This window comes from Ahaetulla prasina, chromosome 3, assembly GCF_028640845.1.
Source record: "Ahaetulla prasina isolate Xishuangbanna chromosome 3, ASM2864084v1, whole genome shotgun sequence".
Classification (NCBI taxonomy): Eukaryota; Metazoa; Chordata; class Lepidosauria; order Squamata; family Colubridae; genus Ahaetulla; species Ahaetulla prasina.
In genome coordinates, this window is record NC_080541.1 from 87,804,607 (window position 1) to 87,820,087 (window position 15,481).

General features: G+C 39.4%; 1 protein-coding gene across 2 annotated transcripts in view; it reads right to left on the bottom strand.

Moving 5' to 3' along the window:
* LOC131195346 (cadherin-6-like) overlaps positions 1-15,481 on the bottom strand; it is a 217,118-nt gene that overhangs the window by 38,632 nt on the left and 163,005 nt on the right. For both annotated transcript variants that reach the window (XM_058177171.1, XM_058177170.1), the window contains 4 exons: positions 10,210-10,504; positions 4,351-4,470; positions 2,710-2,877; positions 50-237 (listed from right to left, as the gene is read on the bottom strand). In XM_058177171.1, the coding sequence (XP_058033154.1) occupies positions 50-237; positions 2,710-2,877; positions 4,351-4,470; positions 10,210-10,504 (771 nt within the window). The remainder of the gene's footprint in view (positions 1-49; positions 238-2,709; positions 2,878-4,350; positions 4,471-10,209; positions 10,505-15,481) is intronic.

A 15,481-nucleotide genomic window follows, 5' to 3' on the forward strand; every position in this document is an offset into this window, starting at 1 on the left:
TTTTCCAGGTCACAATAAAAGCTGGAATGAAGCATCTTAGAATACACACCTTTTTTACAATTACAATGCCTTCTTGTGTTTCCTTGTCTGTTGTAATCCCAAACATTTCCGAGCCATCCCCTTCAAGAATGTTATATTCCATCTCAGCATTTGGACCCACATCTGCATCATTAGCCTTTATCCGTCCAATTGGTGAATTAAGGGGTGCAGATTCTCCTATTTTGAATTGATAGGCACCTAGAGGTAGAGATGGAAAATTCCATCAGACACAGTTAACATTATTTCAGCTTAGTTTACTTTACTTTATTGATTAGCCCTTGGGCCATATCAAAGTGCAGCGTTCCAGACACACATTATTACTAAAATCTGATAAAAACAATTTAAAATGGAATTGGATAAAATGCAATTTAAAATGAAATTGGAATAAAATACGGTTTAAAGTGAAATTGGAATAAAATACAATAATGTAATATATAGATAAATAAAATATGATAAAATTACATTATTTCAGCATTTTTCAACACATTTTCTTGTTATACCTGTTATCTGCCTGTATACACATCTATAGTTACTACTAGATTGCAGCTCCTTTAAAAATAGGGAAGACTTTCTTCCTGCAAATCAGTGGCCTGGTTCACACCACAGGCTTCAAAGAATTAGGCATGGCTGGGATTTAGTATTACATGAATATTGTATGCCATTAACCCATATAATTAACTAGACATTATTAGTCTTAACCTCAAATGGCTACAGATTTGTTTGCATCTAAATAAATCTTCACCATACAAATAACTCACCATAATTGTTTCTCTCTTCCAGGTGGCTCTTCAGACTGAACTATCTTTCCTCTATCTATTTAAGGGGGTTGGGGATCAAATCTAGGATCATCCTCATGCACGTCATGTGATCTAAGACAAAAGGGTCTTTCCTCTCACCATTATCTCTCAGCCAAGCAAGCTCCATGATTGGTTATGCAAACCGAAAAAATGCACAAGCATTAAAATGTGGGGTTTCTATAAATAAAACTGGCTGAAGAATTCTTTAATTGCAGTCGTATGATGCATGAGGATTGTCAAACTGGTGAATATGATACATGGTACTTTACTCTGAGCAATTTAGTGGCAGCTACAGATTAAAGAGGAAGCTACAGATTAAAGAGACAGCTCTTGCTTTTGAATCCTGCCACTCGACAGCACTACTTCTGGCAGGAAAGTGGTACTACATCTACTAATTTAGCATGAATCAGTGACACAAAGAAGAAATCCAAATCTGGCTCAATTTATTCTTTCAGTCTGAGGATATTATGTTCTTTATACCTAAAGGAACTGTTTTAACTTCATTTATTTTTCACAAGCTTGCCAGACAGCCAAATATTCAGAAACCATTAGGTGACCAAACCTTTCAGGATAGAGAAGTGTGCACAGTCCAACAGGGCTGAGTGTTTTATCTATAGCTATTATCTTCTCTTTAAAGCCAATTTCATCCTGTGCCAAACTGTTCTCTTTTCTTTGCTTTGTTCTTAGCCCAACATAAGAAGCCATTTTCACCCCAAGAAGAAACTAGAAATATTTATGATATCAAATAAAAACATGCAATACATTTCAGTAATCCAAAACTGAGCACCACCAAAGGCCACCTTCTGATGTGCTGCGCTGCGAATGACTCACAGATACTTTGATGGGGTTTTGTTATTGTGCCTCTGTATTGTTGTTTTACAGTATCTGCAAAGCTTGGAGCATTATCAGAGCATCTCACATTATAAAGAGCTCATGTCAACAGGAATTTCCTGTTCCCCATACCCACAGGCTGATATTTGCCCTATATTATGAATATTTCTTCAGCGGGGTGGGGGGGAAAGAAAACATAAATTCATTTCTCATACTTTTCTCTCCTGAATTTTTTTTTTTCTCTTGTAGAAAAAAGAACTTGACAATGCCTACTTGGGGAGTAGTGCTTTGCAATGCATGGAGAATTCCTTGCCTCTGGAAAGCAAATATGTCAGGCCAAAGGATTCTAATCCAACCTTCTCCCAAATGGGTAAGTGATCTATTACTGATGGATCTGTGTGCGATTTTCACAGCATTTGGCAAAAATAAGAGCCCCAAAAATGCATCTTATGTAGGTGATTTAACTAGTGAAAAAGGAAGACAAAAATAAATGATGTAGACGTAGATTAACAATTGGACTAATTTTCCCTGTTATATCTGAATTGGTTCCTAAGTGATTTCTTTTGATCCTTTAAAATGGTACATTACAACACCAGAATAGCTGAAAAGAAAACTCTTATAAGTAATTGCCAGTAGTTAAGATGTGAACTAATCTATGCCTTGAATTACAAGAAAAATAGAAAGTTATTATTTTTTTAAAAAAAGAAAACAGAAATAAACTGAAAAATAGAAGAAAAAAGTAGGGAACAGCTTTCCTACAATGCAAAGAGGGAATAAAATTCTACATTAGGGTAGCTAGTTACTTAACATTTTAACGATATGTTGCCAATCATAAGGTCTAAATTTCCTTTTTTTTTTTTTGGTGCTTGCAGAGATCTGTAGCTTAATGTTGACAGTAAATTGTACAAAGCCATTCCTTTCCGCTCAGCTAGTTCCATTGACTTTTCCATGTATCTACTTGTACATAAAGTTCCTATCATTTGATTGCCAAAATGTTCTATGGATGCAACTAAATAAGGAAAAAAAAGTATTTTTCCCATACTCTGGGGGAAGCGGGGTGGATTGTCATTGACATCAGTCAATGTGATGTTCACCGTGGTGGTTCCTGATAATCCGCCCATCTGGCCTCCCATATCCTTGGCTTGGATGACTACTTGGTACTGCTCCCGGTTTTCTCGATCCATGTTCAGCAAAGCTGTTTTGATGATACCTAGGAATGAAAGAAAAAAAAGATTTTTTAAAAATATGTTATTCTAAGTCAGGGGTGTCAAACTTGATTTCATTGAGGGCTGCATCAAGGTTGTGTTTGACCTCGGGGGCCGTGGTGGGCGTGGCCAGAGTAGGCATGGCCAGCTTGACATCACTCGTGTCTGTGGTGGCCCAAGAGCTCTGCCAGCAAAAATGGTCTCCAGAGCTCCATTTTAAGCTGCAACAGCTTCCTGCCACCCTCTGCCAATGAAAACGGAGCTCGAGGGGCCCCCCGAGCTCTGTTTTCATTGGCAGAGGGCAGCAGGAAACCATTGCAGCTGAAAATAGAGCCTGGGAGGGCCGCACACGGTTCTCCTGAGCTCCATTTTTGCTGGCAGAGGCACCATGGGCCAGTCTTTTGCTGTTTCTAGGGTAGCCCCATGGGCCAGAATTAAGCAATCCGCAGGCCAGATCTGGGCCCCAGGCCTTGAGTTTGACACCCCTGTTCTATGTAATACTTCAGAAGTCAGAATGCAGTGCCTCTAAGGTGAGATAAATAGTTAGATAGAGATACAGAGATAGAAATTAGATAGAGATTAGACAGAGATGGAGATGGCGACAAAGATATGCCTGTCCTTTATACTTCCCAGTATGAGCCAGTTGTGAATTGCTGGACCAACAGCTATGCTTAATCTTATGATGACTGTATCTACAGTGTACCAAATATGTCCGGAAATGATTTCAATAATTTCTATACTTAATGCTTTGATGCACCTTCTCTTTAATAGGGTAACTCAGGTACTTCGAAATGAAAAAAAAAATACCCATATTCTAATATGAATTTTAGCAGGTTTCTGTCTCTCTCTCATTTCTTCCATATGAGCTAATGTGCTGCAATATTGATCTAGAACGAGGCAGACCCAGTCCGAAATCCTTGTTAAATGATGGGAAAGCACTAGGTGACTTTCAATCAGTCATTGTCACCATCTAGCTCACAAGGTTGTTTTAGGGAAAAATTGAAGGAGGGAGTGCCACAAAGCCATTTTGAATATATGAGGAAAAGTTTGTTATTAAAGCTGAAGTAGGCTGCAAACTAAATAGGAGGAAAAATTTGGTAAGTGTAGTTCCATTTTTAAAAAGACTTTCGATTAGCAAGATCTTTTTCCTGCATATAATTCCTTTTCTTTCTTTTTTCCCCTCCCACATTCAAAGTCAAATGACTGTGCTAAGCACAGCTTTAATGGAAGCATCTACATACCCAATGTTTGCTAAATGGATTTGCATCCAGGCTAAGTTCTGCTTATTATGTTAAGATTATTCCGATTAAAAAACTGTATCGTGCTTATAGATGTATTGCTCTGTTGGAACTCGCAAAGCCTGCATAGAGTCAAATGGATTTCTTTGAAGAGTTTGCCTAATGACATCCTAGCTTGACTTAACAAGTCATTTTAAATTACGGAGGTTATGGGAGTATGACAGATTAAAGTCCTCTGACCTGACTCAGACTCAACAGAAAAATATGGCTGTCCCTGGAGAATACTGTAGACAATTCGAGCGCTGTTCCCATATGTAGGGTCATCGGCATCTGTTGCAGTGACTTGCATGACAAATGTACCTGTGACAATGAAATACAGAGTTATAAACTGATATATCAAAGAGTTACACTGCTGTCAAGAGTTAACAGATTTGAGAATAGATTTTATGAGGACAAGTCGGATACCGCAAATTTTGAAGGTCTGCCCTTGGAGCACTGGCTCTACTAATTTTATGAAAATTAGCTGTAAATATAAGCATGCCCATCCTGCTTTGAAAGACGGAGTTGTACCAATGTTTTGCAAATGGCTCAAAGGAATCAAACCGCACGTGATGGCATTGTGTCATTCGTTTTTCAGTTCATTGACATTTATTTTACAAATAGCAGTTATCCAGCTGAAAAGGAGATTTAACTGGTATGAGGGAAGGGGCTTTCTATGTTCTTTAATGGAATCAGTTCACGCTTGTGCCTGCTGTTTGAAATAAAAGGAAATCCTTATTCTCCTGTTGGAAACAATGAAAGAAGGCAATTCCGACAAGCCACAGGAGGAGAAAGGAAATTTCTGCTTATTGTGGTTCTTTCTCTCGCTCCGTCTCCTCCCCATATGGCTATTCTTGAAAGATCAAACAATTTAAAGAACAGGCAAGCAAATGGCTAAATTCAGACCGACAAAAATGTATTATTTTTTTTCTGATATGAGAAAATTGCTTCTGGGATAATAGCAAAAAGAGAGTGTGCTGAAGAACATACAGTACAGACAAGCCCAGAGAACCAGATCCCAAGTAACTGATAGCATTTTGGCTAATCTAAAAAGCAAAAACAGAGTCAGAAGATTGGTTGAGGGTCCCCAAAGAAATCCAGATCTGTAGGCAAAATTCGAAGATCAAAACGCAAAGCTAGAAAAAGTGGCACACACTTTTTTGGCGTGACACTAAGAAAACTGCATGGCGATATCTATATAAATCAGCACGAGCCTGGCTTGATTTGAAAGTGATTTTATAAATACTCCAATAATTATTTATTTATATAGTATACACATGCACATTCTGTTCTGTCCTCCCACGCCTTTGTCCGAATGATGGCTTCATTAGCCGTCACTATCAGCTCTGGCAGCAGAATAGCCAGCGTATGCCAAGAGCCTCCGCTATCTTCCACGACGCTGGTCACCAAGAAACAAACTTCAGCTCTTAATCAGTGGATTTGCCTGTTACAAAGAGACACAGCAGCTCTGGCTGCCTTTTATATCCTGCGGGGTGTGGCTCTATGACTCAGCACTTCCTAGGCCTGCCCCACCCTTGCTTCTGTTGTTCCCTCCTCTCCTGCCTACGAAACCAAGCCTGATTGCTGTCAGCTGGTTCTGCAGGTGTGGCCTGGTGGGGGGGAAGAGTCAGGGGATGGAGGCCTCGTTATCTCTTCCACCTGGCCTGTTTCTGGCTCCTGGAGCTGAGCCAGGCAAGCCGGTGCTCCCGAGGTAAGTCCTGACGGCCTTTCCCCCTCACTGTCCAAGTCACTTTCCAGCAGCAGGCCTGGCTTGGGGGGCGCAGACACAACACATTCTTTCTAAATGCAGTGTCCTATAGAAGTGGGCAATCTTTTCTGGACTGGCAACTGGATTTCTTCTTCCTGTCTGGGAACTATAAAGTGCATCCTGTGGTGGAGGCTCAAAAATGAATGAAAAAATGTATTATTTTTTTTCTGATATGAGAAAATTGCTTCTGGGATAATAGCAAAAAGAGAGTGTGCTGAAGAACATACAGTACAGACAAGCCCAGAGAACCAGATCCCAAGTAACTGATAGCATTTTGGCTAATCTAAAAAGCAAAAACAGAGTCAGAAGATTGGTTGAGGGTCCCCAAAGAAATCCAGATCTGTAGGCAAAATTCGAAGATCAAAACGCAAAGCTAGAAAAAGTGGCACACACTTTTTTGGCGTGACACTAAGGAAACTGCATGGCGATATCTATATAAATCAGCACGAGCCTGGCTTGATTTGAAAGTGATTTTATAAATACTCCAATAATTATTTATTTATATAGTATACACATGCACATTCTGTTCTGTCCTCCCTCGCCTCTGTCCGAATGATGGCCTAATTAGCCGTCACTATCAGCTCTGGCAGCAGAATAGCCAGCGTCTGCCAAGAGCCTCCGCTATCTTCCACGATGCTGGTGAGTCACTCAGAAACAAACTTCAGCTCTTAATCAGTGGATTTGCCTGTTACAAAGAAACACAGCAGCTCTGGCTGCCTTTTATATCCTGTGGGGTGTGGCTCCATGACTTAGCACTTCCTAGGCCTGCCCCACCCTTGCATCTGTTGTTCCCTCCTCTCCTGCCTATGAAACCAAGCCTGATTGCTGTCAGCTGGTTCTGCAGGTGTGGCCTGGTGGGGGGGAAGAGTCAGGGGATGGAGGCCTCGTTATCTCTTCCACCTGGCCTGTTTCTGGCTCCTGGAGCTGAGCCAGGCAAGCCGGTGCTCCCGAGGTAAGTCCTGACAGCCCTTCCCCCTCACTGTCCAAGTCACTTTCCAGCAACAGGCCTGGCTTGGGGGGCGCAGACACAACACATTCTTTCTAAATGCAGTGTCCTATAGAAGTGGGCAATCTTTTCTGGACTGGCAACTGGATTTCTTCTTCCTGTCTGGGAACTATAAAGTGCATCCTGTGTTGGAGGCTCAAAAATGAATGAAAAAATGTATTTACTTATTCTATTTATATTCCACTTATATTCCATCTATCACACTATCCAGAGTGACCCTGGATAGTGTCTTGGAAGCATAACACCTATCTCCATTTCATTAAAGCAAGCTATGTTTTTTCAGACATCTTTCTTTCTTTCTTTCTTTCTTTCTTTCTTTCTTTCTTTCTTTCTTTCTTTCTTTCTTTCTTTCTTTCTTTCTTTCTTTCTTATTTCAATTTCTATACTGCTCTTCTCCCAAAGGACTCAGGGCGGTTTTCAGCCAACTAAGAACAACAAATATAAAATTTAAAAACAAATTTAAAAGATCAATTTAAATAGGCTGAAAATTCTAAAAACTATTAAAAAACCCCATTAAAAAACTATTAGGCCAGTCCTGCACGATGAAATAAAAGAGTCTTCAACTCACGCCGGAAGGCCCAGAGGTCAGGGAGTTGGCATATCCCTGGGGGTAGCTCGTTCCAGAGGGCTGCAGCCCCCGCAGAGAAGGCCCTCCCCCTGGGGGTCACCAGTTGACATTGTCTGGCCGACGGCACCCTGAGGAGACCCTCTCTGTGGGAGCGCACTGGTCGATGGGAGGCCACCGGTAGCAGCAGGCGGTCCCGTAAGTAACCCGGTCCTAAATCATGGAGCACTTTAAAGGTGAGAACTAACACCTTGAATTACACCCGGAAGGCAACCGGAAGTCAGTGCAGCCTGCGCAGGATAGGTGTTATATGGGAGCTTCGAGCCGCTCCCTCAATCTTTATGAGTCTGGAAGAAAAAAAAACCCTCTTGGAGCAGTTCAAATTAATGCAACTTGTATCGAATCCAAACATACGAATGACAATGTAAAAACATTTAAGAGACAAATATTAATGAAATCTGAAGCTTTTCTTTTAGGTATGATGAAGAAGTCAATTGAAAAACAATGGGGTGCTATTCCTTCACATGTTGACAGCTACACGGATTGTACTTGCCAAACATTGGAAAGGAAAAGAGATGCTGACCGTTGAAGAATGGATTTTGAAATCAACAGAATTACCAGAGATGGCGAAATTAATTGCTTTGATTATATATACCGTATATATGTAAAAGGGGAGGAGAATTTATTGTTTTTTCCTTTCTTTCAGCACCCAGCCAGGGTGGATCCTACATGTTAAATTTAATTGACCACTTCCCCCCCTTTTTTATTGTACACTATTTTTGTTGTTGTTGTTATAGTTGTTAGGGTTGAATGTATGTTTTTGTTTTGCTTCATTTTGTTTGTTTTATTGTTTTATATATTATTTTCTAAGATAAAACAGTGCATTTCTAAAAAAATACTGATTCAAGTTGAATATTGAGAAGATTAAAGGGAAAACGGGAAAAAAACCTTGAAAACAGGCCAAAAAAAGCCCCCAAAATGGGCCAAAAAAGCCTTGAAAATGGGCCAAAAAAGCCCCAGAAACTGGCCAAAAACTTTTTTTGTTGTTTTCCTCTTCTAAATTTAGGTGCATCTTATAGTCAGGTGCATCTTATAATCCGCGGGCTAAAAAAAGCCTCAGAAAAGGGCCAAAAAAAGCCTCAAAAACATGCTGAAAAAAGGCTAAAAAATGGGCCCCCAAAGGCCTGAAATTGGCCGAAAAAAGGCCCGAAAAAAGGGCATTTTTGAGGCCAAAAAATGACTGGTGGATGGGTGGGGCTTTGGCAATATTCGGTCTATAAGACACACAGACATTTTCGCCCCCTTCTGGGAGACAAAAAAAGTGTGTTTTATAATCCGAAAAATACAGTGTATATATACACACTTGTTTTTAACTGTAGTTCTCTGTACCTTCAAAGCCATTCCTAAGGATTCCTAACCTTTCTTGCTCTGATATGTCTTCTGTCTTTTTACTTTCTCATAGCAGCTCTTCCCCAATCCTCCAAATACAATTGTGAAAGAATCTCTTAAGTGCATCAGAATATTGATGTAGTAGGAAAAACAGAAGGTTGATGGAAGGGAGAAAACCATCCAGGACAATGTGATTCAATGTCACCAACTCTATGGACACATCCAGGTGCAGTAGGGAAGTGGTTTGCCACTGCCTCCTACTGGGTATAGTCTTTAAATTTGCCAGCATAGTTTACAGCTCTGCAATTTCCTTGTGGTCTTTCATCCAACTATTAAACAAGATTCATACGTGCTTAGTTTTCTAAGATCAACCAAAGTCAGCCTACCTGCTGGGCTGACTGAAGATAGATAGATCCCAATGCTACATGGGAATGCTACAATAAAATAGCTGCATGACATATGAAAATCAGTTCATGAACTTAATCAGATGCTAATGTGCCCGGCTGAATTCTCCTTATTTTTGTCAAATAGACATAGTTTATCTTCATTCAAGGCAAAAACTTTCCAAAATATGTCTATACTATGATTGATGCTACTGAATTTTGATTTAAGTGGAAATGCTGAGAAAACCAAAGGGAAAAAAATAGCATGGATTTGTGAATAGTTTTCCAGTTAACAAAAATTAAAACAAGTGTTCCCCCCCGCACCTTACCTACACGTACAAAATTGTGCAAGTCAGTTCTAATTCAAATGGGACTTTATGTACTGCAGTACAATCTCAGTTCCAACTACCAAATCTTTCTTATTGTTCACAAAGCTGTACCGAGTAGACTTCTATCAGCACCTAGAAATTACTGTAATATTTGTAGAACGGCATATGTGAAAAGAGTTGCTAAATACATGGCAGTAAATACATATTTATTACAATTTAGCATAATCTGAAAATTAACTATTAGGGGACCTGGTTATACAGAATATATACGCTGATAGGATGATTTTGAATTGTCCTCCTTCTTTCTTTTATGACCATGTGCTGCTGCATAATCTAATTTTACTAAGCCACCATCTTATCAAATGGATCCTACAATGATACCAGATGCTTATCTGCATCTACAAACCACTTTTCTCTGTCATCTTTCTTCCAAAACAAGTGACTTAATGCAGATCTTCTATCTTTATCTTTTTTTCCCTCTTAACTGTAGGACAGAAAAAATGCACAGCTGGACATGTTAAATACTCATTGCTTTGACCTTTGTAATACCAACTTTAGCACTGCCATTTGACTAGCTAATGAAATCTAATCCCAGCATGGTTGAGTGATCTGACACTTACCTACATCAGACATTTCTGGGACGCTGGCATTGTAAATGTCCTTTGTAAACAGGGGCTCATTGTCATTGATATCGTGGATCTTAATGATAAACTCTGATTCTGGTTCCACAGGTCTCCCGGTCTTTTTGACGATAGCCTGAGCACGAAGAATGTAAACAGGCTTCTCTTCTCTATCAAGTCTTCTCGTGGCCTGGATATCTCCAGTGTTTTCATTGATGATGAACAGGTCACCTGCTCCATCTCCAGAAAGGATGTACTTGAGTGAACCATCTCCTTTATCCTGGTCAGAATGAAGCTGTGAGAGAAACAAGAATTTTAAACAAAAGCATATCTGGAAAATTCTTCTGAAGCTTCAACTCTGTCAACCAAGATTTATGGTCACACAATATTTTGGCTAGAGTAAGTCAGGGCAGGGGTGAAATCCAGCAGGATCTGACAGGTTCTGGAGAACTGGTAGCAGAAATTTTGAGCAGTTCAAAGAACCAGCAGCGGAAATTTTGAGAAGTTTAGAGAACCGGCAAATACTACCTCTGGCTGGCCCCAGATTGGGTGGGAATGGAGATTTTGCAGTATCCTTCCCCTGCCTTGTCCACCAAGCCATGCCCACCAAGCCACACCACACCCACCAAGCCACGCTCACAGAACTGGTAGTAAAAATTTTGGATTTCACCACTGAGTCAGGGAGATTATTTATTACATTGTACATCTCACTCCTTTCTAGAATATTTCTAAATGAGCAATTTCCAGCCATTCTAGTCTTATTAACACAATTATTATTATTTAAAAAGGAAAGGTATTATTGTAAGACAGTTTAGACACTGTGAAAAGTTTGTATGGTGATAGCTCTTGCTAAAGTTTAATTTTACTATGTAGCACCCATTCAAATGGGCAACACTGTGTTTGGGATGCCAAGAAACTTAATTTCTTTCACTATCCAAGTATGTGGACCGCAAAATATGGCTTTTCATTTCATACATAGGCTTGTCAAAGTGCCAATAACATCAATAAGTAATGAAAATGATTATGACTATAATAATACATTTCTGAAAAAAATCAATCTATGTGGTCGCTAAGAGTTGACATCAACTTGATGGCTCATAATCGATCAATCATCATAATAATATATTCATGAATATAATAATGGCTGGGACCAAAGCAGCCATTAAAGAACAATTTGTGTGTGTCAGTACTTTTGAGTCAATATCGACTCCTGCCAGCTACCTGGACAGGTTTGTGCAGTTTTCTTGGCGAGATTGCAGAAATAGTTTTCTCTGGCCTGCTTCCTAGGGTTGAGAAGGAAGAGGACCTCACCCAAGGTCACGTAACTGGCTAAGTACCCAAAGTGGGACTAGAATTCATGATGTCCTGATTTCTAGCTTGATGCTGTAACCCCTACACCAAATTGACTCAAGGAGCAAATTAAACCAGAAATTTGTTTGTTAGGAAAAACCTCTTTTGAAGATATATTGGCAATGGCATAAAGGTGAAGTTCCCTATTATTGGCATTTTGTTTAGAATCCTAAATTGGATGTGTTTTTTTTCCTAGTGTAAATACCAATTTCAGATTAGATGTTTTCTTCAGACTTTCTTCAGGAAAGAAACATTTCAATTGTTTCTTTTTGCTTGCTATGACCCCAATAACTGTCCCCTTCTAAGATGCCACTATTTGTATTAGGGGAAAAAAATTCCCTTAAAATATAGCATGATAAATACAAAGATATGCTAAATATGCCAATTTATCACCAATTTTAAATTTTGGGTGTTTACTTCAATGCATTTACTCCTAGAGCAAATACATAATCTTGAATGCTAGTAGAAAACAGATATTTTAATCATTTTATATATGAATTTAAATAGCCTTATGAAATAGATATATTATAGAGACAAAAATAAGAAAATTATTCCATAGCTCATTTAGAGTGGTAACAAGAATTACAGAGAAGACACCTGCTTTTTTTTTCTTTCTGATATAGAATTTTAAGTATGCCAGATTAAGACAACAGTTTAGCCCTGGTTTCCCCATACTTTACTCTACAAAATGAAAAACTGCTCAAGAAAATAGCAAGAAAAAATATATTCTACATGTAAGAAGGAAAGGTGAATGCCTGAGATTCATCACAGATAAGTAGCCTATTTATGTTGGAATAAATAATACAAAAAATGGAATTTAAAAAAAAATATTTATGTTTAGAACTGATAAATTCCAGACTGAGTTATGATACAAAATATCATGGGAGATATTTCGGGAGAAGCCATTTTACCACTGGGAGGCCTGTCTCTGCTGAGATCAAGAGATGGAACCAGTAGTATTTTTTGGTCATCATAATTATGGAAAATAGTAACAACAATATATTTATTGTTTGTGTCAAATTTTTGCAGGAGGAAAATATGTTTGTACTGTATAGGCAGTTTTGAGTTACATATATTCATCTTCAAAGTACGGTAGCTTAGGTACTTGCATCAGACATTGGAGATAAGGATGGGATTTGCATCATGACGTCACCACACATATGTTGCTATTTTTTGGATCACTGTAGCTTGCTGTGGATGCTACTGTCATAATTATTAGATTACTCTATTTATAGCATTGTTATAATTATGTCCATAATATGCTATTTTACGTGTAAAAATCTGTGGAGTCAATTAAAATCCACACACCATTCTTATGAATTATGTATTTTACATTGTGCAGAGCTCATTTGGCAGAGCTGTAAATCCATCATATTCATCGCAATCTTCCAGAATAATTGTTATACATTTACTTGCAATTAACATCTAAAGCATAAAGAGAGATCTTTCACTTGAAGCAAGGAGACCAAAGTTAAAATTCTAGCCAGCTGTGAAATAAATCTGCTCATAACGATTCTCTCTGATTTTTGTAAAATAAAATGGAATATGTATGTCACCTTCATGTTCTATAGAAAATAACCCGCTTTAAATATAAGGAATATATGTGATAAAACTAAGCACAAAGATGTGGATTAATGTATCCAGCATAGCTTAAATTAAATGTGTCTTTTCCCACAATCACCTGTCACTCAGAAAGAGAAGCTTGTAAGTCCAGAAAAAGTTGTTTTAAGGTACTCTTGAGAGATACTACGGTAAGAATATGCCAATGAATCAGTTTAGTGCATTAAATCTGGTAACCTCCAAAGCTCTAGCAAATATGGTAACAATGCAGTATTTAAACCGTATGTCAGCCTTCCCCCACTCCTGCATTCTCTGCTTATTGGTTGGTGCAAATTGCTTGAGGTCATCAGGTGAAGGAAAAACTGATATGCATTTTCAGTTTGAATAAGCAAGCTTATTCATTCAATCCAGTGGTGGAATTCAATTTTTTTTTACTACCGGTTGGTTCTGTGGGTGTGGCTTGGTAGCAGGGGTGAAATGCTCCCGGTTCGGACCGGATCACCCAATCCGGTAGCGATGGTGGCGGGTGGTTCGGAGAACCGGTAGCAAAAATCCCTGCTCCCACCTTCCCCCCACATGCCCAGCTGAGCCACGTGATCAGCAGAGGTTTTTTAAAAAAAATTTTAAAAGCATTTTTTCTTCGGCCGAAAAAATGCTGTTAAAAGTAAAAAAAAAAAAAAGGCTCTGATGATCGTGCGGCTCAGCTGGGATCGTCAGAACCTTTTCAAAGCATTTTTTCTGCAACCTCTTCAGCCAAAGAGGTTGTAAAAAAATTCTTTTAAAGGGTTCTGGCGATCAGGCAACTCAACTGGGATCATCAGAACCCCTTAAAAGCATTTTTTCTACAATCTCTTTGGCTGAAGAGGCTGTTAAAAATGCTTTTAAAAGGCTCCTCTGGCGATCCCAGCTGAGTTGCCTGATCATCAGAAGTTTTTAAAAGCATTTTTTATAACCTCTTCGGCCAAAGAGGTTGTAGAAAATATGCTTTTGAAAGTAAAAAAAAAAAGTTGGCCATGCCCACCCTGTCACATTACCCTCCCCCCCAAGCCACGCCCACAGAACCAGTGGTAACAAATTTTACATTTCACCCCTGCTTGGTGGGTATGGTGTGGCTTGGTGGGTGTGGCTTGGATGTGGCAGGGGAAAGATACTGCAAAATCTCCATTCCCACCCACTCTGGGGTCAGCCAGAGGTGGTATTTGCCAGTTCTCCGAACTACTCAAAATTTCTGCTACCAGTTCTCCAGAACCTGTCAGAGCCTGCTGAATAGCACCCCCGATTTAATCAATTTATATATCAACTGATATACCATATACCAATTATATTAATTTTGATCACCACCGGCAATTCGGACCAATATACAGTAATGTAAAAAATACAAGTTATAATGACAATGGGGAAAAAGAATTAAGGAATAACCATGGGATGGAAACAATACCATTCCACAACCAACACGCGTCCCAAGCAAATCCTAGGGCTGTTAAAAGAACTAGGACTTTAGAGTTTTCCTAATGGTCAGCAGTGTCAAGGCTGGGTGAATTTTGAGGGATTTGATACCATTCTAGAGACAAGGAATAGCCCCAGATAAGAATAACAAGATGGGACCACCAGGGCCACGCTAACTGCTGCCAGTTCTTACTGGACAGATAGAGACCACTGAAGAAAGGCAATCCCAAAAGTTTGAGAAGCCTTGAATCATGAAGTCCCAACAGTACTTTTTCAGAAGGCAACTGGACTCCATTTTTCTTGAAGACATCTTGCTTCTCATCTAAGTGGCCTCTTCAGATCTGACTGAATGTTGGGGGAATGGAAGGATTTATATTCCTTGCAGGCATCTGATGGCCAGCACCCTTTCTGAGAGTTGCTGAGGTCACTTGGAGGTTTATCTATGCCCTCAGGGCCAGCTGAATAGTGCAAATGGGTGTGGAACCAGGGGTGAAATCCAGCAGGTCCTGACAGCTTCTGGAGAACCAGTAGGGGAAATTTTGAGTAGTTTAGAGAACTGGTAAAGGAAATTTTGAGTAGTTCAGAGAACTGGCAAATACCAGTGGGAGTAGGAATGGAGATTTTTCAGTATCCTTCCCCTGGAGTGGGGTAAAAATGAAGATTTTGCAGTATCCTCCCCTTGCCATGCCGACCAAGCCCACCATTTCACCACTGTGTGGAACCTTCTTGGAACAGCTGAAAGGAAAAACAAAGTCCAGCAGTTGCCTTTTGAAAAATGATTATCCTTTGGGATAATCATGACCTGGGTGACTGAGAATCTCCATAGAACTGAACCATGAAGGTTTACCAGGAGATCCTTGATTTTTCAGTTTTAATATGATATAGAACAGAATACCAGAAGAAAAATGCCATTTGC